Consider the following 26,524-nt stretch of genomic DNA (forward strand, 5'->3'; position numbering starts at 1 on the left):
CGGGTAGATGTGAAGCGTCTGTTTACGCTTTCCAAAAATACTAGGACTAGGGGGCATGCGATGAAGCTACAATGTAGTAAATTTAAAACGAATTAGAGAAAATGTTTCTTCACTCAACGTGTAATTGGGCTCTGGAATTTGTTGCCAGAGAATGTGGTAGGGGCAGTGAGCTTAGCGGAGTTTATAAAAGGTTTGGACGACTTCCTAAAGGAAAAGTCCATAGACCATTATTAAATGGGAAAATCTACTATTTCTGGAATAAGCAGTATAAAATGTTTTGTACTTTTTTGGGATCTTGCCAGGTATTTGTGACCTGGATTGGCCACTGTTGGAAACAGGATGCTGGGCTTGATGGACCTTTGGTCTTTCCCAGTATGGTAATACTTATGTACTTATATGTACTCAGGTCTAAGAGGGTCTTTTAGAGCCCAATAAACATAATGAAAACTTAAAAACTGGGCAAAAGAAATTAATTTTAAGGGAAGGAAGGAAAAGTATCCCAAATAGGGAAAAAGGCAAAGTAGGGCAAAAAATACCCACAAGGGAAGGCAGAAAAAGCACTCAAAAATGTCTTCTTACCATGGATGAGAAGAGACTGCTGGTCCTGCACTGTCATGAGTTCTTAAAGATATACTACCTGGATAGCGTGCCACACCGGGTGCCATGGATGATGTCACCCACATGCAAGAATTAACTGGCCTGCTTGTCCTCAGAGAATCTGTTTATCTTAAATAAAAATCAGTTCAATGATCTCAGTATCAAGACTGAAACTAGCTTAATCTGAATTATAAGTATCAGTTTATAAAAGGAATGTCAGAAGATTATTGACATTGCAGTGCAGATATATCCTGTGTCTTGAACTGCTGAAAGTGAGAATGAGTGTGGGTATAGCGGGAAGGGTTTTTTAGGTTTGGTTTATTATATTTAATTACTTCTCAGCCCCCACTAGCTGGAACTAATGCAACAACCTCCAGCATACATGGTAAACACATCACAAATTAAATAAGGGGAAAGAGTGAAGGGGACTGTTCTGCCTGGTTTATAGGGTTAGATTCTGACTCTACAGATCAGTTTTGAAAGCATAGCCCTTGAAAAAAGACAAAGAATCCCTCCATATGGTTAGAATACAAGCAGCATAACTGTTACAAAAGCTATGAAAAAAAGAATAAGGACAAATGGTGCCTTCCAGAATATAACAGACTAATTGGTTAAAGCAGCTTGGACTGGTTAGACATCTTGGTGAGTGCTGAGTGAGCATTGCATCACTCATTTAAGAGTTTTCAAACAGCTGACAGTTCTAAATGCAAATTTGTGTGAGAACATGGAAGAAAAGATGTCTCATACAGAGATCACTAACCATCACCCCTGAGGAAAGACCTTTGTTTTTAGTTGTGATGAAAATGAGATCCATAATTTGGGCACGAGTGGCTGAAAATATCAGAAACCAACTTGGACTACTGCGATTTGTAAATCTTTTAGTCCAGGTCTTTTTCACTCTATCCTCCAGGATAAGCCAACCCTCCTTATAGAGGCATATTTGTTTATAATCCATAGCATGTCATGGAGGAGGCTATTCAAGATCTCATGATGAAATGTTAACTAGGGATGTTTTCTATGTCTTGGCATCCTAGAAAATATATAAAAGAATGAATTTAGTTTCTTTTGGATCACACTGGTGATCTAAATAAACAGAGATCCCAAAGAAGAGTCCTAGAGCTGGTATTAAGGTACAGGAGGGGATTAAGCAGGGCAACTGCCAGGAATCCCAGTGCCACAAGAGGCCCCCTTAGTCAAGCTGAGTGATGTCACTGAGGCAGAGCATCACAGCAACTGGCACTATCTAAGCCCAATCCTTACTTTCTGCCCTGGGGCCTAATGGGTATAACATTGGCTCTGGAGAGGCCTTTCTATCTCTGGTAAAGCATCACCATGGCAGCACCCATAGCTGAGCTCACATCCTTCCTATACACTAAAGGAAAAGGAAAAGCCATTTCCACTTCCTGCCTTAGCACCTCATTTCTGGATAATGCACTTCCACTTCCCACAATTCTTTTCACTCCCGACTCTCTTAGCAGCTGAGCAGACATCATGGAATGAAGATTCTGAACAATCCCACGGCATAAAGCTCTTGTCACATGACCCAGTGAGAGCTGAGTGGTAGTTATGTTGGACACAGAAGCCAGATGGTCTGGTGCATGCCTCTCTCCAAATATAGTAGGATAGACTGTAAGTATGGGAGAACTTTGGATTAAGGCAGCTCTGATCATTTGGGTGTAGATGGTGGAGTCCGGAACGTCAAGACCTGCAAAAACAAATATATTCAAAAATAAGGAGACACTACCGTTTCCTATGCTTTAGAATATCAGTGTCTCACTTTTCCCAACTCAAAAGTGAAAGCTTAGTCTGTTTTTTTGCATAGGCCAACTATCGACTTATGCATTAGTGATACACGAGACTTCTGGTGCCCTTTCAGTTACTCCCACTTAATTCTTCCTGTTTTTGCTTCCTCTCTTAGAAAAAAGGGTAACTGAACTGGGTCACATAACACTAGTTGGGTCTGATTCAGCAAAGGCTTTCCAAACAGACAGAGAAAGGGTAAAATCTATAACCAGTGTTGGTCAAAATGCTTAAGCAAAAGTAAAAATACATTTATATTTTAATACTTAAGTATAGTAAAGAATACATTTAAAAAATTTACTTAAGTGAAAGTAAAATAGTTATTGCATAATATAATAATTTTAAAGTAAAAAGTACCATAACTACAGAATTAAAATTAAGAAGGAGGACGGGAAGAGTGGGAGAAAAAAACAAACCAAAAAACTTTACAACAGAACATGAAGCATGCATAAGCCACAAGATACACCAAGTTTGATAATCATCATTTTACATCATTAAAGTAAGATACAAAAGGAAGCCATTTTTTCCTATACAGAGTAAAACGAAAAGATTTTTTTGCAAGGTATGTTTCATACTTGTAAGTTTGAAACAACAAGTTCCACCATTCTTGATAAGTGATTTGATGTAAGGACTTCCAGTGTGTAAAGATTACTTTCAGAGCTAAAGATACCATGGTGTTAACAAGAATACATTCATTGGGAGTCAATAAGCTTTTAAGGTATTGATCTTTAAGCATTACAAACTGTTATTGAGCCAGGGAGATGGAAAATGTCTACAAGCTGTGCCGAAATTTCTTCAATAATTTTGGATACACACACAGTCAAAGATAAGGTGCTTAATATTACCTATATGAGATTGATAAGACCAGCATAAGTTAGAACTGAAGGAAGAAATAGTATGTAGCCTATGCGGTGTCCACAAAGTTCTATGCATGAAGAAATATAAGGACTGGATCGTTGAGGAAGAGTTAGAGCATCTAAAGAGGGTGTTCCATAACTGCTCCCATAGTTTATCTGTAATAGGCTGTTGTATGTCTTCCTCCAAACATTTTCGCAATGCTGTACACTTAGCAGGGGACATACTTAAGAGATGCTTATATATGTAAGAAGCAGCATGACCCGAATGCTGCAGCCTCAAATTGAAATTAATAAGCTCAGGAGTTTGAGATAGTAGCTGAATTTGCAACTTACTTTTTATTAATACAGAATTAATCTGTAGCCAATGGTAAAACTGAGCGTCCGGCAGCGAAAATTCCACTTTCAGATCTGAGAAAGACTTCCATGACTGGTTATTCAAATGAATCAGATCTTTCAGGGCTCAGATTCCTATGCGTTGCCACTGAGACCAAGAGATTTGGTTTTTATCAATTCTAAAATTGGGATTATTTCATATGGGCATACAAGACGTAACAGACCAAGGAATACTCAAAGATTTGTCCAAGAGCAACAATAACTTATGGGTAGTGTTGACGACCGGGTTAGAGGTAATGCTTTTAGGAAGGCGCATGCCAATTAAATACGAATGCACTAGCAGATCAATAATGGATTGTTCAAAGATTAACCATCTGAGCTTAGGATCAGCATTTAACGGAGCAACCCATTCCACACCTTGGCGCATAATGAAAGCTTTGTGATACAGTAGAAGGTCGGGAAATTTAACTCCACCACGTCTTTTCGGTAGTTTTAGCTTACTTAGCGAAATTCTGGGTACCTTATGGTTCCACAAAAAATGTGATAGAAGTTTTTCCAGCCGCCTGTAAAAGGAAAAAGGGAAAAGAAGGGGAATCATACTCATAGTATATGTAATTTTTGGGACTATCATCATCTTGATGGTATCCAGCCTTCCCCACCAAGTGAGGTTTAATGGCGACCATGCAGCCAGTGATGATTCAACTTGCGCAAGTATTTTGTCAGAATTAATTTTAATAGTGGTAACAAGATCCCTGTCAAAAAGAACACCAAGGTATTTAAGAGAGGAGGACACCCATTTGAGAGGCAATCCTTGAATGGAAAAAGGAGTGCAGACATCATTCAGAGGCATCAATTCAGTTTTATCCCAATTTATTTTATAACCTGAAATCTTTGAAAATCTAGAAATTAGGCTAATGAGGGATTCCAAAGCTGTGATTGTGAGCTCATAATTCGCCTTGTATTGTAATTTGTTACTTGTCAAGTCATGAGTTCTTATTTTCCTGTTCTACTGAAAAGCAATAAAAGAAATTAAACTAAAAAAGTACCATAACTACAATGAATGCAACTATTGTTAACAATTCAATCCACTTTGCTTTTAGTAAAATAAATTTTGAAAAGGATGGTCACTCTTGCAAGTTTGCTTTCGAGTCATTATTAAATCCTGCACAGCTAAAAAGGTGTTCAACAACTGCACTAGCAGGAAGTGGATTGTTCAGTCTGATAAAAAAAGTTCCTTCAAATCAGGCCAGGCTACAGTATTACTGATGTCCTTGGACTAGGTTTGCAGGTATTGATTAAGGGAATCTTCGTATGAAATTGTATGGAAAAGAATACTTTATCTTCAACATTTTCATTATCATATACATTAGAAATAGTGCAGTCTAATTCATCATTTGCATCTTCATCATCATTATGCTGTCCAATTATAGAGAAGGCTGTTGTTCTAACAATGTTTGATCTGATGGAAAACTCTGAGTATCTTTGAGAACGGATGCAAGAACATTAAGTATGTGGGAACCCTGAAATCGTAAGGTTAAACAAGCAGACTTCCTCTCTAAAGACTATCAATCCAGTGGCCAGTAATCCCAATGTAAAGATTTCCATTGGGTGACTAGCAGTCTGTTATTTTAGAGACACATTCTATTCACCAAGAATTGAAACAAGCTTCAATTTTATCTGTGCTTCAAAATGAACCCACATCACTGTTCTGTTTGGCTGACCAGAAACCAGCTCAACAAACAGGCAATTCCACCGTTCTCATAGGCTACATTCACTGAACAGCAAAATTTAAGGTATCATCCACTGTTTGTATGATGAGATTTGCAATAGCAAAATCCTCTCCCAGGTTTTGCTGTTTCATCTGGTTTACTGAGGAACTGTCATTTACATCTTGCAAGAATCAGCTATAACTAAGTAAAAGTAATAAAAATTGATGAAATTATTACTCCAGTAAACGTAAAGAGTATATACTTACCTGTAGCAGGTATTCTCTGAGGACAGCAGGCTGCATTGCCTGGTCCAGAGCTTATAACAAGCTTTACAGAGCTTTGTGGTGCTCGAGGCACACTCCACCTCCCATGCACAAGTGCCTTTCCGTCTGCCACAAGGGCGCAGCTACCACAGTTAAATACTACAGCATAAAAAAATAAAATAAAAAGTAGGAAACAACTCCTCAGGGAGGTGGGAGGGTTTGTGAGAATATAAGGCCTGCTGTCCTCGAAGAATATCTGCTACAGGTAAGTACCTTCACTTTCTCCGAGGACAAGCAGGTCATTAATTCTCACAATTGGAGTATCCCTAGCATCCAGGCTCACCAAAAACAATACACATTGGTCAACTGGGCCTCTCAACGGCAAGGACATAACTCATTTCGACCTGAAGCCATATACAATCTGAATGAGTGCAGCTTGAAACAGAATAAAATGGGCTTCAGGGGGAGGAGTTGGATTCCAGAACCCACACAGATTCTGCAACACTGACTGCCTGAACTGACTGTCGTGTCAGGTATGCTGCTCAAGGCAGTAATGAGATGTGAATGTGTGGACTAAAGACCATGTCGCAGCTTTGCAAATTTCTTCAATGGAGGCTGACCACAAGTGGGTTACCAATGCAGCCATGGCTCTGACATTCAAAGCTGTTAAATCGCAAGAGGATTGTGAAAAATTACAATAGGATCTTACGAGACTGGGAATCTGGGCATCCAAACGGCAGATGACGTTTAATGTGAGCAAGTGCAAAGTGATGCATGTGGGAAAGAGGAACCCTTACTATAGCTACGTAATGCAAGGTTCCACATTAGGAGTCACAGACCAGGAAAAGGATCTAGGTGTCATCGTTGATAATATGTTGAAACCCTCTGCTCAGTGTGCAATGGTATCTAAGAATGCAAACAGAATATTAGGTATTATTAGGAAAGGAATGGAAAACAAAAATGAGGACATTATAAAGCCTTTGCATTGCTCCACGGTACAACCACACCTCGAATACTGTGTGCAATTCTGGTCACCGCATCTCATAAAAGATATAGTGGAATTAGAAAAGGTACAGAGAAGGGCGACGAAAATGATATAGGGCAGTGATGGCGAACCTATGGCACGCGTGCCAGAGAGGGCACGCAGAGCCCTCTCCCTTGGCACACACGCCGTCACCATCGTTGGTCCGCCCACTCTCCCTCCCTCCGAGTACCAGTTCGGCCTCCCTCCTGCCCTCCCTCCAACCCAACAAGCATCAGGCCGTCCGCCCGCCCATCCTCCCTCCCTCCCAGCACCAGGAACCCCCCCTCCTCCTGAAATTTATATTTAATTCTGTTTATTGGCAGAAAAGGTAACATACAAATAACACTGCAAAGTAACCATCTGAATGCCAGTTACCTTCAACACATTCATGAATTGTATTATGTTCTACATTTTATTTATCCCCTCTCTCTAGTCTCCCCCCCCCCTCTCTCATCCCTGTCCCCAGTCCCCCCCCCCTCCCATCCCCTCCCTTACCCACCCCTCCCACAACATAAATGATCCTATTAACAATTATAACTATGATATGAACTCTGATAAAATCAGTTTAAGATTCGACTCCTCGCTAACGGTTGCAGTGTGTCCCAAAAATTCGCCCATGTCCTCTGAAATCTCAGTCCTTCTCTGGAGGACAAATCCAATAGTCCGCACCTCCCCAGCTTTAGGAGTTCTATCATTTGTATTCTCCAGGTTCGTACAGTAGGAGCTCTGGTGTCCCGCCAGTGTAATAAGATGACTCTCTTTCCCATCAATATTGCTCTCTGCAGGAAGGACAGGAATCCTGGCAGTGTTGGCTTAATACATTTATATTCACCAAACAATAGCATTGGGTGTCTCTGTATTGTGCGTCCCCAGTATCTCTTGACTTCACCCAATATTTGGGTCCACAGTTGCAGCGTGTGCGGGCAAAACCAAAACATATGGCCAAGCGTGGCCTGGACCTGTCTGCACCAAGGGCACGCATCCGAGTCACTGTACCCAGCCTTGCAAGCTCGTGCTGGCAAAATATATAGTCGTAGAGCAAACTTATATTGCATCTCTAAGTATTTAGTAAAGATAGAGGTTTTCCACATGGAGGATACAAATTTGCTCAATATCTCTCCAGTAACTTCAGTCAGTAACTCTTCCGCCCAGCGCTGAGCTCTACTTCTAAAGTCTATGTCTTCTGTGGAATCTTGCAGAGCTCTATGATGATATTTCAGAGGCACTGATTCCTGTGCCCCCAATGTCATGTCCATGCTCAACATGTCTTGTACATCTTCACTTAAGTTAGACCAGCCCAGTGCTACTATGTAATGCTGCACCTGTAAGTAAGGAAAACGATCTATCTCCCGTAATTTGAATTCCTGACACAAATCTGTAAATGTGCGGGTTTTACCCTCCTCAGACACCAATTGATATACATTCTTTATTCCAAGTGCCCGCCAGCGGCCAAAAGCCACAGACGATGTGCCCTCCGGAAAATCCGGATTATGAAGCAATGGCAAAAAAGGTGTCGCCCTCCAATCGAAATGGTGCCACCTGCAAAGCCATCGCCACGCTGCTCTCGCTAAGGCAACCAGGGGGTTCCTGACCAGTTCTCTACTTAATCTCCTTCCGGGCGCATGAAGTACCCAGCCTAGGTGTGCGGTGGGGGACATGGCCAGCTCTGTTGGAGTTGCAGAAAAATCTTGGCTCTCCAATAGCCAATCCCTTATGTGCCTCATAGCACAGGCCACTGTTAATTGTCTTATATTAAGCAAACCCATCCCCCCCTGAGATCTCGGCTTCTGAATCACATGTAAGGGGAGTCTAGGCTTTTTGTTATTCCAGAGGAAATTCTGTACTAGCCTGTTTAGAATCTTCTCCTCCTTTCGCCTCAGATACAGCTGTAACATCTGAAATTTGTAAAGCTATTTCGGGACTATTATCATGTTTATAAGGCCTATCCGACCCATAAGCGAAAGTGGGCATGAGCTCCAAAGCTGCAGTAAGCATCTCGTGGTATCTATGAGGGGTTGTACATTTCTATCGTACAGGGTCCCCAGGTCAGTTGGAATGGTGATTCCCAAATAGTTAAACTGGTGCTCTTCCCATTGTAGTGAGAGGGGACCCCTCCATGTAGTTCTAACTGTAGCATCTAAGGGTATCGCCAGTGACTTTGTTTTGTTAATTGTGTACCCAGACAACTTGCCATATGCACTGATAACTCCTAGGAGATTCTCTAAGGAAGTCTGGGGGTCACCTAGCAGCAGCAGGACATCGTCAGCGTATGCAAGTACCTTGTGCTCTTTCCCAAAGACCTGTATGCCTCTGACGTCCCGCTGCATTCGGATCTCGACCAAAAGGGGTTCCAGTGTCAATAAAAAGAGAAGTGGAGAGAGAGGGCAGCCCTGTCGTGTGCCTCTGCTTATGTCAAACTCCAGCGTTTGAACCCCATTCACTCTAACTGCAGCTCTTGGTTGCGTGTACAAAGTTGTTATCGCTTGCAGAGTCCATCCCTCCAAACCTATGATCTTTAATATTTCAAACATGAAGGACCAATTCACCTGGTCAAATGCCCGCTCTGCATCTAGGCTCACAATCATTCGGGGGACCTCAGGTTCTGCCCCGGATAGCATGGCCATAATTAGTTTCCTTACATTTAAGACTGAATGTCGGCCCCGAACAAACCCCGTTTGGTCTTCCTGAATGAGTAAAGGCATCAAGGGTGCCAGACGGTCAGCCAAAATCCGGGATAGCAATTTGGTCTCTACGTTTATTAAAGAAATTGGCCTGTAGGAATTAGGCTGCAAGGGGTCCTTGCCTTTTTTTGGAATCAAGCTGATTGTCGCCGAGTTAGCATGTCTTGGGAATTGACCTGCATCTACTATGGCATTAAGATGTTCAGTTAGTGGCCCTATTATCTGTGGGCTCATCATTTTGTAAAACTCTCCAGACAGACCGTCTGGCCCCGGAGCCGAGTGCAGCTTTAAGGCACCTATAGCCTTTTGCAGTTCTTTTGTCTCTACTGGATTATTAAAGGGAGCCAGCCGGTCTAAAGGGATCTTCCCCAATCTTTTCGCTTGCAAATATCTCTGTATCTCTTCCCGAAGACCTACCTCCTCTGAGCCCTTTTTGTATAAAGTGGCAAAATGTTTCCTGAATATGAGTGCAATCTCTTCTAAGTTAGTTGTTACCCCACCTGTGGACTTTTGTATAGCTGGGATGAAGTATGATTTCCGGGCCCCCTTCACCAGTCTAGCCATCATTCCTCCCGCCCTGTCTCCGAATTTATGGAGTTTATATTTCCTGTACAATAGGGATCTCATTGTCCTTTCGTGTATTAAGCTGTTTAATGCTGCCCTGGTGGACACCAGTAGCTCATGCTGCGGCTGTGTGGGATTCTTAGTATAATTCCTTTTTACCTCTCTTAGTTTCCTCTCTAGGCCTATTATACCCTGTGTGATCTGTCGGTTGCGTTTACTAACATAGGCAATTATCTCGCCTCTTAATACTGCCTTGGCGGCCGACCAAAACAATATAGAGTCCTCACTATGAGCCTGATTGTGTACTATGTACTCCTCCCATTTCTTCTGTAGGAAACTTGCAAAATCCTTAGAAGTGTACAGATAAGCTGGAAACCGCCATCCCGGCCTCTGCTGAAAAAATGGCATGGATTCTAGGTCCACTCAGGTAAGCGAATGATCTGATATTTCTTCCGGGCCGATTTGGGCGCTGATTACTCTGGGGAACAGATCTTGGGTTGTGAATATGTAATCTATTCTGGACTGTGTGTGGTGCGCTCTAGAAGTATGCGTGTAATCTCTCTCCTCCCCATGCAACAATCTCCATGTGTCTACTAGGCCCAGTTCCTGACAGAAAGCTTCCAACATTGCGGTGGCGGGCTCCCTCCGCGTCTGACTAGTGCCTGATCTATCTAGCTCCTCATCCATCACTTGGTTCATATCACCTGCTAAGATTAAGGGGAGTTTTGCCTGACTTTGATAGCGCGCTAACAGCTGGGCGTAAAAAGTATGTGCTGAGGTGTTCGGGCCATATATGGAGGCTAGATGTAGTTCCTTCCCCTGTAGATTCAGTTTAATCCCTACCACTCGTCCTTCTCCATCTTTAAACATCATTTGTGTTTGACATAGCAAGGCTTTATGGATTAGGATGGCCACCCCCCCTCTCCGCCCTGTTGCTGGGGAGCAGAACACCTCACCCACCCAGTGTCTCTTTGATTTCTCATGCTCTTCCTGGGAGAGCCTAGTCTCCTGGAAGCATGCTATTCCCACTCCGTGACGTTTTAAGGCCGCCAGTATTTTAGTTCTCTTAATGGGGGAAGTAATGCCTCCAACATTCCAGGAGATTATTCGCACTTTCCTAGGGGACGTGCCAGCTCCCTGACTGTCTGAACTTTAAATGATCTCTATGTTCTTTCTCCCCAGGGCACCCAGCCTTGCCCCATGAGAGTATATCCCCCACCGCACACCATAGCATTAATAGCATAGATTGATACCAGTTAGACAAGCAATAATAATAGTATTTAGGTTCATTATCATCTTGTGCTTTTTCCTTACCCCTAACCCCCCTCCCTTTCTCCTCTCCCCTTCCTTCCCCATCCCTCCCCCTCCCCCCTCTCATTTGGTTCCCCTTTTCTTCACCCCTCCAGCCCTCATGACAATTGCCCATTTACTGTGGGTCTTAGGGGTTTCCTAGCCTCCCGGCCCCCAACTCTTATGTTCTAATTTTTAAACAACATAGCAACCCTGCTTATCAACTGACAATGCTTAATGTCACAGCTTTAGCCAAGTATATTCACATACACAGCAGTTCAATCAGTCATTACCCACAGCTGCCCTTTCTCTCTGTTCCTGTTGTTGTACATATTTCTTTGCTTCTTCAGGTGATCCTAGAACTTTCCATTGTCCTTGCTCTTTGATTTTTAGAATAGCTGGGTATGTCAGCATGAACTGAATATTCAGCTCATGCAAGCGTTTGCAGTGCGGGGAATACAGTTTCCTCTTCTCTTGTAAGGCTGCAGAGTAGTCTTGGAACATGAGGATTTGATGACCATCGAACTTAGTCTCGTTCCGTTTTTGTCTGTATCCTCTTAAAATCTCTTCCTTATGGATGTAATTGTGAACCTTCAGAATCACAGTTCGCGGGCTGCGTCGGCCATCTTGTTGTCGGCCTATGCGGTGGGCCCTCTCCAAACATAAAGGCCCCGCATGGTCGGACAATGCAAACTCCTGCGACAGCCATTTTTCCAACACCGACAGCAACACTGAGGCTCCCACAGATTCCGGTAAGCCTATTATTCTTAAATTTGCCCGACGAGATCTGTTTTCAAGTTCATCAAGTTTTTCAGCCAGTGACCCAGTTTTGGTCTCTAGCGCTCTCACCTGCTGCAAAGCAGGGGGAAGTGCCTCCTCCATTGCCACCATCCGCTGTTCTACCTCTCCAGTCCTCCTCACTGTATCTGTTAAAAGTTCTTCCAGCGTCGTCAGCTGAGCAAAGACCTTGTCAAATTTTATCTGGATCGGCTCGATCACTGTTCCTACAGTGCTTGCTATTTGGCGCAGCTGCTCTTCCGAGAATACCGTGGCTTAGGATTGTGGCGGGCTCTCTTCCACTCCGCCAGTCGTCTTCGGCTTCTCTTTTTCTTTTTTAGTGCTTTTTGGCACCATTGTTGCTGTTGAAGCACTCAAAAATGTTTCCATGCGATGTGCTGTCGCTGTTTCTATCAAATCAGCAATTTTTCTCCACGGTTTGCAGGGTTTTTGAGAGTTAATTCGAGTCGGGGCCCAGGAGAACTCGGCACCACGTCTGCCTTGCCCTAAAGCATCACGTGACCCCCTCCTCCTGAAATTTAAAAAGCATACCATCCTCGGAGTCGGGGTTAAGGCGGCGTGCGTCGGCAGCGGCAGAGAAGCGCGTGTTCTTCGCTGGGAGCGCCTCCGGCCTTCCCTGTGTCTCAAGCTCTGGTCCCAGCTTGGAGAAAAGATGACTGAGGGGAGATTTGATAGAGGTCTATAAAAAAATGAGTGAAGTGGAACAGGTAGAAGTGAATTTCTTGTTTACTCTTTCCAAAAATACTAGGACTAGGGGGCACGCAATGAAGCTACAAAATAGTAAATTTGAATCAAATTGGAGAAAATATTTCTTCATATTACATTCTGGAATTCGTTGCCAGAGAATGTGGTAAAAAACAGTTAGTTCAGCGGGGTTTAAAAAAAGGGTTGGATAACTTCCTAAAAGAAAAGTCCATAAGCCATTATTAAGATGGACTTGGGGAAAAGCCACTGCTTATTTCTAGGATAAGCAGCATTAAATGTATTGTACTGTTTTGGGATCTTGCCATGTACTTGTAACCTTGATTGATCACTGCTGGAAACAGGATGATGGGCTTGATGGACCTGTCTGTCCCAGTATGGCAACGCTTGTGTTCTTATGATAGCCGGCTATCTCCCGTTGAATATCAACAGATAGTGGGCTAGTGGACAGCCAGTTATATCGTGCGATATACCTGGCTATCCACTGCTTTTTAGTGTGGGTTTGGCGGCCACATTGGAAGTCATCACTCAGGAAAGGATTTAGGTGTTTTTGTTAATACATTGAAATCCTCTGCTCAATGTGCAGCAACAGCCATGAAAGGAAATAGAATGTTAGGAATTATTAGGGAAAGAATGGAGAATAAAATGGAGAATATCATAATGCTTCTATATTGCTCTGTGGTGCAATTGCACCTCAAGTATTATGTACAATTCTGTCACAACATCTCAAAATAGATATAGCTGAATTAGAAAAGGTACAGAGCAGGGTGACCATAATCCAAAATAGCACTGATGACCCATAGCTGTAGTCCTATGAAAGGATGCTCTCTAGAAGTATACAAGACTACTATTTAGGATCATCAATTTCATTTTCGATGATGGTGCTGACCCTGGCACTAGCGGAGGGTGACTGCTGCCACCTGGGATCCCTGAACCACCAATAATGTCCTTAGGAGCAAGTTCTCAGAAGGGACAAGGGAGTTGGTGGGAATGGAAGGAATCAGAGAATGTATTAGTGTTGGAAGGAGACCAGGAGGTTCCTGGTTTTTTGGGGTAGGGGGTTCAAGTGTGTTGATGGTGGGGCTTGTTGTGGAGAATTTGATCGGGGTTATGATGTTAGGGGAAAGGATTGAAAGTGCCGAGGCCAGTGCTGCCACCACACTTAAGTTAATACTTAAATATGTAGTCAATCACTATATAGGAATAGGGAATACTCGGAAAGGAATTCCACCCTCAAAATTCAATAATATATTGAAAAAGAAGGGAAAACCAAAAGGAGAATGCAGTATAGGCTGATCACTCAGCCGAGCCACGTTTTAGTGAGACTAGCTGCAACAATGGCTCACTATGCCGCTCTATACATCATCAATGCTCCTTACACTGAAACCCTTCAATTTATTATTTTAACTAGACTTTGAGCCCGTAAAAACGGGCTATTATAGGAAGGGGGGGTTGAAAGGCCCGCCCCCACCGCCGAGTTCGCCGCTGCCCCTCCCCCTGCGAGTTCGCACCCCCCCACCGAGCCGTCACCACCCACCTTCCACCCGGCCGGGCCCTCGCTCCGCTATTGAAACAGCGAGGGTCCGGGAACGCAGCACTGAGCTCTGCTGAGCTGCCGACGTCGGCCTTCGTTCTTCTTCTCTGCCTGTCCCGCCCTCGTGTGACGTAACGTCGTCGAGGGCGGGACAGAGACAGAGAAGAAGAAGGAAGGGCGATGTGGGCAGCTCAGCAAAGCTCAGTGCTGCGTTCCCGGACCCTCGCTGTTTCAATAGTGGAGCGAGGGCCCGACCGGGTAGAAGGTGGGTGGCGGCGGCGACTCGGGTGGGGGGAGCGTTAGACGGCAGTGTCCCTCCCTCAGCAATGCGCATTACAGACCCTCTGTGTTCCGCCCCCCCCCCCCCGTCATCACGTATTGACGTGGGGGCGGGGCAGAGGTCTCTACTGCACATTTGCGAGTGAGTACGGTCACTCGCCGTTTATATGTTTGATGTTATATACAAAAAATCCCCAACCCTCTATCAAGAAGTCCTTTCAAATAAAATTTTTTATCAAAAATATATAAATCCAAGTCACAATATATGACCAAAAAAATTAAAGAAAGCAAAGCACAAAAGGGACAGTCAGGCAGGAGCAAGGACTTTGCTTAAACTTCTATCTGCTTGCTCCAAAGGCCGTTTGCTTTTAAGCAGTGATTATATTAGAGATGTACAATGAACAATGGTTAAAAAAAAAAACCTTGATTGATGTGCAAAGAATTTGTGCTTTGATATATGAAGGTCCATTTTCAAATCTATATTTGTTAAAATTATCTTAAGAACATAAGAATAGCCATACTTGGTCAGACCAATGGTCCGTCTAGTCCAGTATCCTGTTTCCAACAGTGGCCAATCCAAGTCACAAGTACCTGGCAGAAACCCAAATAGCAACATTCCATGCTACCAATCCAAGGATAAGCAGTGGCTTCCCCATGTCTATCTAAATAGCAGACTATGGACTTTTCCTCCAGGAACTTGTCCAAACCTTTTTTAAACCTATATACGCTAACCGTTGTTACCATATCCTCTGGCAAACAGTTCTAGAGCTTAACTATTTTTTTAGTGAAAAATTATTTCCTCCTATTTGTTTTAAAAGTATTTCCATGTAATTTCATTGAGTGTCTCCTATTCTTTGTACTTTTTGAAAGAGTAAAAAATTGATTCACTTCTGCTTGTTCAACACCACTCAGGATTTTGTAGACCTTGGTCATATCTCCCTTCTGCAGTCCAAGCTCAAGAGCCCTAAACTCTTTAGACTTTCCTTATATTAGAGGACTTCCATCCCCTTTATCATTTTGGTCACTCTTCTTTGAACCTTTTCTAATTCTGCTATATCTTTTCAGAGATATGGCGACCAGAGTTGAATGCAATACTCAAGGTGAGGTCGCACCATGGAGCGATATAGAGGCATTATAATATTCTTGGTCTTATTTAACATCTCTTTCCTAATAATTCCTAGCATACTATTTGCCTTTTTGGCCAGTGCCATCGCACACTGGGCAGAAGATTTCAGCGTATTGTCTACAATGAGGTGTATTTTCAAAGCACTTAGACTTACAAAGTTCTTTGAAAATGAGCCTCAATGACACCTATATCTTTTTCTTGGGTGCTAACTCCCAAGGTGAACCCAAACATCAGGTAACTATGTTTCGGATTATTCTTCCTAATGTGCGTCACTTTGCATTTGTCCACATTAAGTTCAATCTGCCATTTGATGTCCAGTCCTACAAGTTCCTAAGGTCTTCCTGCAATTTTTCACAGTTCGCATGTGTTTTAACAACCTTGAATAGTTTGCAAATTTAATCACCTTACTCGTCGTTCTGATTTCCAGATCATTTATAAATATGTTAAATAGCACCAGTCTTAGTACAGATCCCTGCAGCACTCTACTATTCACCCTTCTCCACTGAGAAAATTTGCCATTTAACCGTACTGTACAACATTGCTTAGATCTAGTATCAAACTGGCTTTTCAATCACAAATGAGTTCTGAACAAACAGAAAACTGTTGCCTGTTGGTTTAGAGATCGCCTCCACTGCTAACTCCAGGCTTTGCTCCTTTTCTCTCGCGGCACCTTATGCCTGGAATAGACTTCCTGGACCTATACGTCTAGCTCCATCTCTACCTGTTTTCAAATCAATGCTGAAAACCCACCTTTTCACTACTGCTTTTGGCTCCTAGCCACAATTGCCCTCCCCTTGTGCCTTCCTCCCTTCTCACCCATTACTTCCCTCACCTGTAACTGACTTGTCTGTCTGTATTATTTAGATGGTAAGCTCTTTTGGGCAGGGACTGTGTCTTTGTATCAGGTGTTCAGCGCTGCGTGTGTCTGGTAGCGCTATACAAATGCTAATGATAATAATAATAATAGAGATGATCCTTCTATTTCCCTTATTACTCTGAATCTTTTTGGAACTCCAATTGAGCCGGTTAACTCCTTCTGGTACTTAGGAGTCATTCTAGATTCCCACCTCACCTTTTCCCCTCAGGTTTGAAATTTGTGTAAAACCAGCTTTCTTATTCTTAGACAACTACGCTCAATCTGTCACTTTTTTGATTAGGACACATTTCACTCTTCTTTCTTTATTAGTCACCAGGCTTGACTACTGTAATATTATCTAGTTAAGATATTCACATGCCAATTTGAAAAAACTTAAGGTCCATTCAAAACACAGCCATTAAACTGATTTGTCATTCAAAAAAATTTCATCATGTGTCCCCATTGTTTAAGAAGTTTCATTAGCTCCCAGATGAGGTACGAATAATACACAAATTGCTTACACTTGCTTTTAAGGTTCATCGGTCCGGTCTCTCCCATTATTTGGTAACCTTGACCACCCCTTATTCCCCCATTTGTCTTCTCCATTCGATAAATGACCACTGTCTAGTTCTTCCAAACATTAACAACAAACAGTACTCCTGTTCTATATAAATTACAAAATCTTTATTAGTGAAAACAAACCACTGCATTAAAAAAAAAAGAATGCACTGGTTTGTTTTAACTAATAAAGATTTTGTAATTTATACAGAACAGGAGTACTGTTTGTTGTTAATGTTTTAGGTACCTCCTATTATATATATATCCCCTATTAAGATTAAGATTATTTCTTCCAAACGCCAAATTGGCAGACCTGGAATTTACTAGACATCACCCAACACCAGGCCTCCCTCCCACCCAGCACCCACCATCAGGCCTCCCTCGCACCCAGCAGCACACAGACAGCACCAAGCCTGCCTCCCTCCCTCCCAGCTCCAGGCCGGCCTCCCGCCCTCCCTCCAACCCAACAAGCATCAGGCCGCCTGCCTGCCTGCCCGCCCGTCCTCCCTCCCAGCACCAGGAACCCCCCTTTCTCCTGAAATTTAAAAAGCGTACCGTCCTCGGAGTCAAGGCGGCGTGCGTCGGCAGCGGCAGAGAAGCGCGTGTTCTTCGCTCGGCGCGCCTTCGGCCTTCCCTGTCTCTCAAGCTCTGGTCCCGCCGGCCAACCTTGGCCGTGTGTATAGCTGGTATATTTTTGGCTGGTTTGAACTTAACCAGCCAGCGCTGAATATTAGCTTGGCCGGTTAAGTTCAAATCAGCCAACAATAAACCAGTTATTCAATTCTAGTCACTGGAAACAGTTTGGCATTGAATATCCGACATTATCGCCGACCACGGGAGTTATATATTGTAAGGAGGTTGGAGGGTCTAAGCAGCTCAGGAGGAGGTATGGGGCCAGACTACATTCCCCACAAGGCCCTGAGAGAAGGGATCGAGGTGGTAGGTCCCAAAACCCGGTATGGGCCCCACGTGGAAGGGAGGGGGAAAAGGACTGGAAAGAGCAGCTGCTATGGCAGGCGAGGGCCAGAAGAGGGAGCAGGGATGACAAAGCTCAATACCCTTGGGTTAGAAATCAGTACAAGATTCCTTCCACCTGGGAGGGGGAGGAGGAGGACTCCAACCAACAGCCTAGCAGAGAAGCAGAGTTAATGGAGTGCTTGGAGGAAGGAGAGGCTGGAGAGACCAACACACCAGGTTTGGAGGAGCCAGTTGACATGGACTGTAATTGTACTTTGGGGCAGAGTTGCAGGGACTGAAGGCAGTGGGTGGTCACAGGAGTCAATTAGCTGTGTTGTGGGCGGTGTACTGCCATTCTGCAACCACCCAAGCGGAAAGACTTTTAAAACTGAAACCCAGGCTGTTGAACTGGGGGAGAACTTGGATTTAAAGGGAAGTTTTTTTCTTGTTGCTTTATTTTGGAAACTGAATGGGACTTTAACCCCCTTGAACTGAGATTTTGTGGGGGAGGGGAAATAAACTGTTTGGAACTAAAAGCTGTGTGGTCTGGAAGGACTTTGTTTGTGGACTGCTGAAGGGAGCCTACCACCCCTGAAGGTTTGCTACCGGGATTACAGATATTACAGTGGCACCGCAGATGGGACTCGATTGAAGCTACCACAGAGCAGCCGGAGTGAAGCTGACAAGGCCTCCCTTTGCAAAGTGAAGACCAGCGGTTACCCCAGGTAAGCGGTACCTGAAGGGGGATCAATGCTGGATTGAAGTGTGAAGCTAAGGGGGGAACGCAGGTCATGCAAAGTAACCCAGGCGGGGACGTGTAAAAGGGGAGTGGTGGGAGAAGAGCAGTACAAATTAGTAATTAGATAAAAAAAAAAAAAGTCGTATCGCACTTGGTGTTTTTGGTTTTCTTTTCAGGGTATTCCAGACTGGCAGGATGGAGCAGAAAGAAATGCTTCACTGGATGGCTGCGCAGTTTCAGAAGCAGCAGGAGGGGGCTCAACAGGCCTTGCAGCAAGTGGTGGAAGCCGTCAAGGAACAGCATGTACCTCTGCTCCAGGCAGTGCAAGGTCAGATGCAAGCCATAGGGAGCCTGTTGGATAAAGTTGCAGCCCCGGGTACAGTGGCCGGTTTACCCACGGGGGTAGGAACCCCTCCGTTTGGACCCTTTTCTTTGGGACGAATGGGGGAGGGTGATGATGTGGATGACTTTATTGCTACATTTGAGAGGATCACAAGGGCAGTGCAATGGCCAAAAGAACAGTGGGCTGTTCGACTGGCAGGAAGCCTAGCTGGGGAAGCTCTGGCTGCATACCGGGCCATGCCTGCGGACAGCTCCATGGATTATGAGCAGGTAGTGGCGGCCATCAAAAATAGATCAGGTCTTACTAGAGACCATTATAGAAGACTTTTTAGGGAGACTACTACGGGGAGGGAAGTGCGGCCCCGGGCTTTTGCCCAGAGACTGAAAGACTTAGCCTATAAATGGCTGGAGCCGCAACAGAAGACTGCAAAACAGGTGGTGGAGGAGATTATAGTGGAACAGTTTTTGTTTGCCATACCCACCCCAGTGCCCCAGTGGCTCATTAAGCAAGGGGTGCGCTCATTGGAAGGGGTGATTCATGGAGCTGAACTGTATTTTGAGGCAGGAAGACGTCCTACTAACCCCTTCTTCCCTAGTAGCCAAGAGGGTATGGGTCAAGGTGGAAGTACTCATGCCAATACGGGGACTGGTGGGAAGAGGGAGGAGGGTCGTACGGACCCGGGTCCCAGTCCAGGGGGAAGGTGTTTTAGATGTGGGAAGCCCGGCCACATGCTGAAGGAGTGTAGGGAAAGACTAGGGTTTGCGGGACATATGGGAACAGACCCCGAGGATTTCTTCTTCCTGGAGGTTCAGGTGGGAGGAGTGACAGTTAAGGCCCTGTTAGACTCGGGGGCCAATCAGTCGATGATGTCCAGGGTCTTGTGGAATAAGATCCAGAGCACCACCATGGGGGAAGAGGGCGGACAGTATGTAAGAATGATTCAGATTAGGTGCATACATGGGTCTTCAACCGCCTACCCTGTGTTCAGGATCCAACTAGGGAGCCCTCTGGGAAGAAGGTGGCTTAATGTGGCGATCCTGCCAAAACTGCCTTTTGACCTCATTTTGGGGAGGGAGTGGAAGCTGTTTGTACGGGGGTTGAAAGGGGTCACAGGGTGGGTGACTACTCAGACTCAGAAGGCTCGGGGTGGGTCGCAGGATAGGGGGGAGGATTCGGTAGGGCAGCTCTTCCCTTTTCATGAGGAGATAATGGGAGAACCGGGTAAAGGGAGGAAGGCTAGAGAAACACGGCAGGCGGAGAGGCATAGCCGGGCTAGGGCCCTAAGGAGGTTGGGGGAAGGAGAGGCTATGCCCTGGAGGCCACAAGAGGTGGTGGAGAGATTTCCCGCTTTTAGCCAGGAGCAGAGAGATGACCCGGTATTAAAAAGGGCCTGGGAACAGGTGGAAGGGGGGCCTTCAGGCGGGTTTCCCCGGTTTCGGGTGGTGGAGGGATTGTTGTACCGGGAAATACAGGATCCGGTGGGGGGACCGGTGCAAGGCCAACTGGTAATTCCCAGGGTCTTTAGGAGCCTTATTCTAAGAGGGGCCCATGATCATCCTTTGGCAGGGCATAAGGGCTCCCAGAGTACGTTGAAACAGGTGCTGGAGCGTTTTTATTGGCCTGGCGTACATAGGGAAGTCCAGAATTATTGCCAAAGTTGCCCCTCCTGTCAGCGGTTGGTGGACCGATACCCTCCCAGGGCACCTATGGTACCATTGCCTATTATTGGGGAACCTATGAGAAGTATGGCTATGGACATTGTGGGACCCCTCATCAGAACACCTAGGGGTTTTGCATACATTTTAGTAGTCATGGATAGAGCCACTAGGTTTCCCTGGGCCTTCCCAATGAGAAATATACGAGCTACGGGTATAGCAACCGAATTGGTCAAGCTTTTCTGTGAAGTGGGATTCCCACGAGAAATGCTTACAGATCAGGGGTCCAATTTCAAATCTAGACAATTAAGAGAACTGTGGGAAGCTTTTAACATACGCCACATTACCACCGCTGCCTACCATCCCCAGACAAACGGGATGGTAGAGCGATTTAATAAAACCCTTAAGCAGATGTTGAGGAAAGACTTGAAAGGGAAATATGAGGATTGGGACCAGTTGTTACCCTATGCTTTATATGCATGTAGGGAGAATATTCAAGCATCCCCCTTTGAATTGGTCTTTGGCCGATTGCCGCGGGGCATTCTGGACATAATTCAGGAGGCATGGGTAGAGAAAGAGGAAGAGCCCAGGGAGGTTAGTACATACCTGAGGGAGTTAAGAGCAAGGATTCAGAGGGTCACGGCGTTTGCGCAGGACACCCTGGGGCAGAGCCAAGAGAGCCAGAAAGGGTATTATGACCGGGGCACAAAAGTAAGGAAATTTCAGGTGGGAGATAAAGTGCTCGTCATGGTGGCCTCAGACCCCCATAAGTTTACTTCTCAGTGGAAGGGAGCCTGCGTGGTAACAGCCAGAGTAGGCCCATGGACTTATCGGGTAAGGCATGCGAAAGGTAGAATTCAGACCTACCATGTAAATATTTTGAAACCGTGGATAGAGAGAAAAGGGTTTGTGGCAGTCCCTGAAGAGGAGTTGGGTCCTCAACTAAGTGATGTACAGGAAGGGGGGAAACCTGTTATTGGTGAGTCTCTATCCCATGGGCAGAGGCAACGGGTAAGGGAAATGATAGAGGAGTTTCAGGATGTTATCAATCCCCTACCTGGGGAAACCCATTTGGTGGCCCATGATATCATCACCGAGCCTGGTATGATTGTAAGGCAGAGGCCCCATAGAACACCCGAATTTAAGAAGAAGGAAATTATAAGGCAGGTACAGGAAATGATGGACTTAGGTATCATAGAGGAATCAGTTAGTCCATGGTCCAGTCCAGTGGTGTTGGTACCAAAGAGTGATGGGTCTCAGAGGTTTTGTATAGATTTCCGAAGGGTGAATGCCATATCCCGGTTTGATGCTTATCCCATGCCCCGGATAGATGACTTACTGGACAAACTGGGGCGTGCTCAGTATTTAACTACCTTAGATCTTACGAAAGGGTATTGGCAAGTGCTGCTGACAGAGGAGGCTAAGCCCAAAACAGCCTTTGGCACCCCTATAGGGTTATTCCAATTTAGATGAATGCCATTTGGGTTAAATGGGGCGGCAACGTGCTGCCAACAATTGGCTGATCAGTTGCTGAGGTGGCATTCGGACTACGCTGCCGCGTATATGGATGATATTGTCATTTTTAGCTCAGATTGGGAGTCCCATTTGCCCAAAGTCAAAGCTGTGCTAGAATCCCTCAGGCAGGCGGGCCTAACAGTGAACCCAAAGAAGTGCGTGTTTGCTAGTGAAGAGGTAAAATACTTGGGATACATTGTGGGAGGGGGAGTTATCAAACCCCTAAGGGATAAAGTGCAGGGAGTGCGTGATTTTCTGCTGCCCCATACCAAAAAACAATTGAGGGGGTTTTTGGGGCTGATAGGATATTATCGCAAATTCATTCCTAGATTTGCAGAGAGGTCAAGCACCCTTACTGATATGCTGAGGAAAAGGTGCCCTAATGTCCTAAAGTGAACAGAGGCAGATCATGGGGAGTTCCAAATGTTGAAAGACCTCCTGTGTCAGGAACCTGTCTTAAAAGGAATAGATTTTGAGAAGCCTCAGAGACGGGCTTGGGGGCTGTGTTATCCCAAGAGTTTGAAGGGGAGGAGCACCCTGTCCTTTTTCTGAGTAGGAAACTGCACCCGGCAGAGCAGCATTACGCTGTTATAGAGAAGGAGTGTTTGGCTATAAAGTGGGCTATAGAAACTCTGAAATACTATCTGCAGGGCAATCCTTTTGTTTTGATTACTGACCACGCACCTCTGAAATGGCTCCAACAACTGCAGGGGCAGAATGCCAGGCTCACCCACTGGTATTTAGCGTTACAAGCTTTTTCCTTTGAAATACAGCATAGGGTGGGAAAGCTTCACGGGAACGCTGACGCCCTGTCCCGAATTGCGAACTCCCCAGCAAGTAGCCTGGAGGAAGCAGGGAGTCGCAATTATTTGAAGGGGGGGGGGGGGGGGGTGTGTAAGGAGGTTGGAGGGTCTAAGCAGCTCAGGAGGAGGTATGGGGCCAGACTACATTCCCCACAAGGCCCTGAGAGAAGGGATCGAGGTGGTAGGTCCCAAAACCCGGTATGGCCCCCACGTGGAAGGGAGGGGGAAAAGGACTGGAAAGAGCAGCTGCTATGGCAGGCGAGGGCCAGAAGAGGGAGCAGGGATGACAAAGCTCAATACCCTTGGGTTAGAAATCAGTACAAGATTCCTTCCACCTGGGAGGGGGAGGAGGACTCCAACCAACAGCCTAGCAGAGAAGCAGAGTTAATGGAGTGCTTGGAGGAAGGAGAGGCTGGAGAGACCAGCACACCAGGTTTGGAGGAGCCAGTTGACATGGACTGTAATTGTACTTTGGGGCAGAGTTGCAGGGACTGAAGGCAGTGGGTGGTCACAGGAGTCAATTAGCTGTGTTGTGGGCGGTGTACTGCCATTCTGCAACCACCCAAGCGGAAAGACTTTTAAAACTGAAACCCAGGCTGTTGAACTGGGGGAGAACTTGGATTTAAAGGGAAGTTTTTTTCTTGTTGCTTTATTTTGGAAACTGAATGGGACTTTAACCCCCTTGAACTGAGATTTTGTGGGGGAGAGGAAATAAACTGTTTGGAACTAAAAGCTGTGTGGTCTGGAAGGACTTTGTTTGTGGACTGCTGAAGGGAGCCTACCACCCCTGAAGGTTTGCTACCGGGATTACAGATATTACAATATATATATATATATATATATATGTTTGTTTATTTATTTATATATAACTCCCTTGGTCGGCGATAATGTCAAATATTCGATGCCAAACCGTTTCTAGTGACTAGAATTGAATATCTGGTTTATTGTTGGCTGATTTGAACTTAACCGGCCAAGCTAATATTCAGTGCTGGCCAGTTAAGTTCAAACCAGCCAAAAATATACTAGCTATACACACGGCCAAAGTTGGCTGCCAAACCCGTATTAAATCCCTCTTGCATAAATAATTCCTAATAAGGACTGTCTATCAGAAACCAAAAATTGGTCTTGAACCCCATATGCCCCTAATTCTGTTGGATAACCAAACGGCTCGGGCTCTGTTTTTTACTTTCTGGATTTACATAACTACAACTTTCAAGGAAAACTATGAACACTTTATAAAGTTCCCCAAAGTGTTCACAGTTTTCCTTGAAAGTGCTAATTCTGTTGAATGCACTCGTGCTCAAGGTTCAAATGGAAACTAATTTTCCTTCCTGCTTGAAGAAATTTAAGATTTTATTCTATAAATAAGCTCTTATAGAAGCTGAGTTCATTATAAAGGGCGATATATTTGCTTTTTGTTGCTTGAAGAGAAAAGGTTAGTTTGCCAATATTGGTGAGATTTAAACATCTATTGATCAATTTTATGATTTATTATGGATTTATATTTTTCGTCTTTGCTTACACCCTAAGTTGTCTATTGTGTTGATACTGTAATATAGCATACTATGCCATATCTTGTATTATTTGAATATTTTTACTGCTCTAATTGTCTATTGCCACTGTTTGACTTATTCTTGCTATACACTGCCTTGTGTGAATTCCTTCAAACAGGTGCCAAATAAATCTTAATTAATAAATGAAAAAATAAATGCTAATAAATACATTTTGACATTGGTCTTGTATGTCTTGTGCTTTACTTCACTGTGATACACACTGAGTGATTACTTAGGATTAGTAGAAAATAAATGTTCTGATTTTTAGCACTAACAGTAATTGATCTATATTCCTTGAAATATTAGAGAATTACAACAGAGGACATGTTTGCTTACAAGCCAAACTTCATAGACCCAAGCTTCCCTTCTGTCACTGCAATATAGTTTTCCTCGTAGCCTATGCTCTCTACTGATAATTTTACCCTATTTATCCTTCTCTTTTATTTCAAACAGTCCTGTTTTCAATCAGAAACCTTGCTTTCATTGTCTATTTCACATATTTTAAACTCATGCAGATCATTCAGAACCTGTAGTTTATATTTATTTTAAAATCTTGATAAACCACCTGGGCTGAACAAAAAAATCATCATAAAAGAAAGAAAGAAAATAACTCCAATAAATGAAAGATTCAGTCACACCTTAAAAAGAGTTCCGAGTTAAATGCTGCAAATTGACTGTAGTGTTCTCAACAATGATTTGTTTTAAGTATTGATCATTTGACAGATTTAATACTACAAGTTAACTGAGTAGTATGAGCTTAGTGGAACTGAATGCTTGTGCATATATTATTTTGAATATATAAGCCCTAGATCATACAGGAGCTTAGCCAAAATTGTAAAAATAAAAATTTGGGATATGAGGCACTGTGGATTAGAAAATGGTTATTGGACATAAAACAAAGGGCAGTTTATAGTTTATTAAAACTTGCTATACTGCCTGTTAACTGGCAGATCTGGGCAGTGTACAAGCTAGAAAAATAAAATATAAAGTAGGAAAGGAACTACAATATCAAATAGAAAAGAAAACTGTTCCACACACATCAAGTACAACCAATCCAATCAAAACAATGTCTAAAGAAGGTAAAGATAGAGAAATATAATGGAGAAGATGGAGAGGTAACAATAGGGACCAGGGAAGGAAGGGAAAGGAGGGGAGGGTCAGGAACAAAAAAAGTAAGAACATAAAAACAGAGAGAAAGATGCAACTCCTCCTTTAATCGGCTAGGTAATGCTAAATGCTTGTTGAAAAAGCCAAGTTTTTATTGCAGATTTGAAATTTTTAAATTATAGTTCAACCCAAATAGCAAGAGGGAGAGAATTCAAATAAAAAGATGCAGCAAAAAAAAAAAAACCCACGTGATTTATTTAACAAAATTTATAGCCCGCCCATCCAATCTTCTGAGTGGGTTACAATAAAACAAACAAACCAATAATATCATACAATAACAACAATACACAATACGTGATGTCTAGTAAATTCCAGGTGTGCCAATTTGGCGTTTGGAAGAACTAATCTTAATCTTAATAGGGGATATATATATAATAGGAGGTACCTAAAACATTAACAACAAACAGTACTCCTGTTCTATATAAATTACAAAATCTTTATTAGTGAAAACAAACCAGTGCATTCTTTTTTTTTTAATGCACTGGTTTGTTTTCACTAATAAAGATTTTGTAATTAAACATATAAACGGCGAGTGACCGTACTCACTCGCAAATGCGCAGTAGACTTCCCTCTCTGTCCCGCCCCCGCATCAATACGTAATGACAGGAGGGGCGGGACAGAGAGGGAAACTGCGCGAAGGGGAGGGAACCGCCGAGGTCGCCACCGCTCCCCCCCTCCGGAGTCGCCACCGCTGCCACCCCTCCACCCGGCCCGTCTCTTCACTATTCAACTTACATCTCCGGAGCAGGCAGATCAGCTGAGCTGCCGTTGGCCTTCCTTCCCTGCCTGTATCCCGCCCTCGCCGACGTTACGTCACACGA

At 44.1% G+C, this 26,524-nt stretch overlaps 1 protein-coding gene across 1 annotated transcript in view; it reads right to left on the reverse strand.

Moving 5' to 3' along the window:
* Positions 1-464: 464 nt before the first annotated feature.
* SHPK (sedoheptulokinase) overlaps positions 465-26,524 on the reverse strand; it is a 99,482-nt gene continuing 73,422 nt past the window's right edge. The window contains exon 7 of the mRNA XM_030199524.1: positions 465-2,302. Within this exon, the coding sequence (XP_030055384.1) occupies positions 1,908-2,302 (395 nt within the window). The 3' untranslated portion in view covers positions 465-1,907. The remainder of the gene's footprint in view (positions 2,303-26,524) is intronic.

The sequence above is a fragment of the Microcaecilia unicolor genome, chromosome 4 (genome assembly GCF_901765095.1).
Source record: "Microcaecilia unicolor chromosome 4, aMicUni1.1, whole genome shotgun sequence".
Classification (NCBI taxonomy): domain Eukaryota; kingdom Metazoa; phylum Chordata; class Amphibia; order Gymnophiona; family Siphonopidae; genus Microcaecilia; species Microcaecilia unicolor.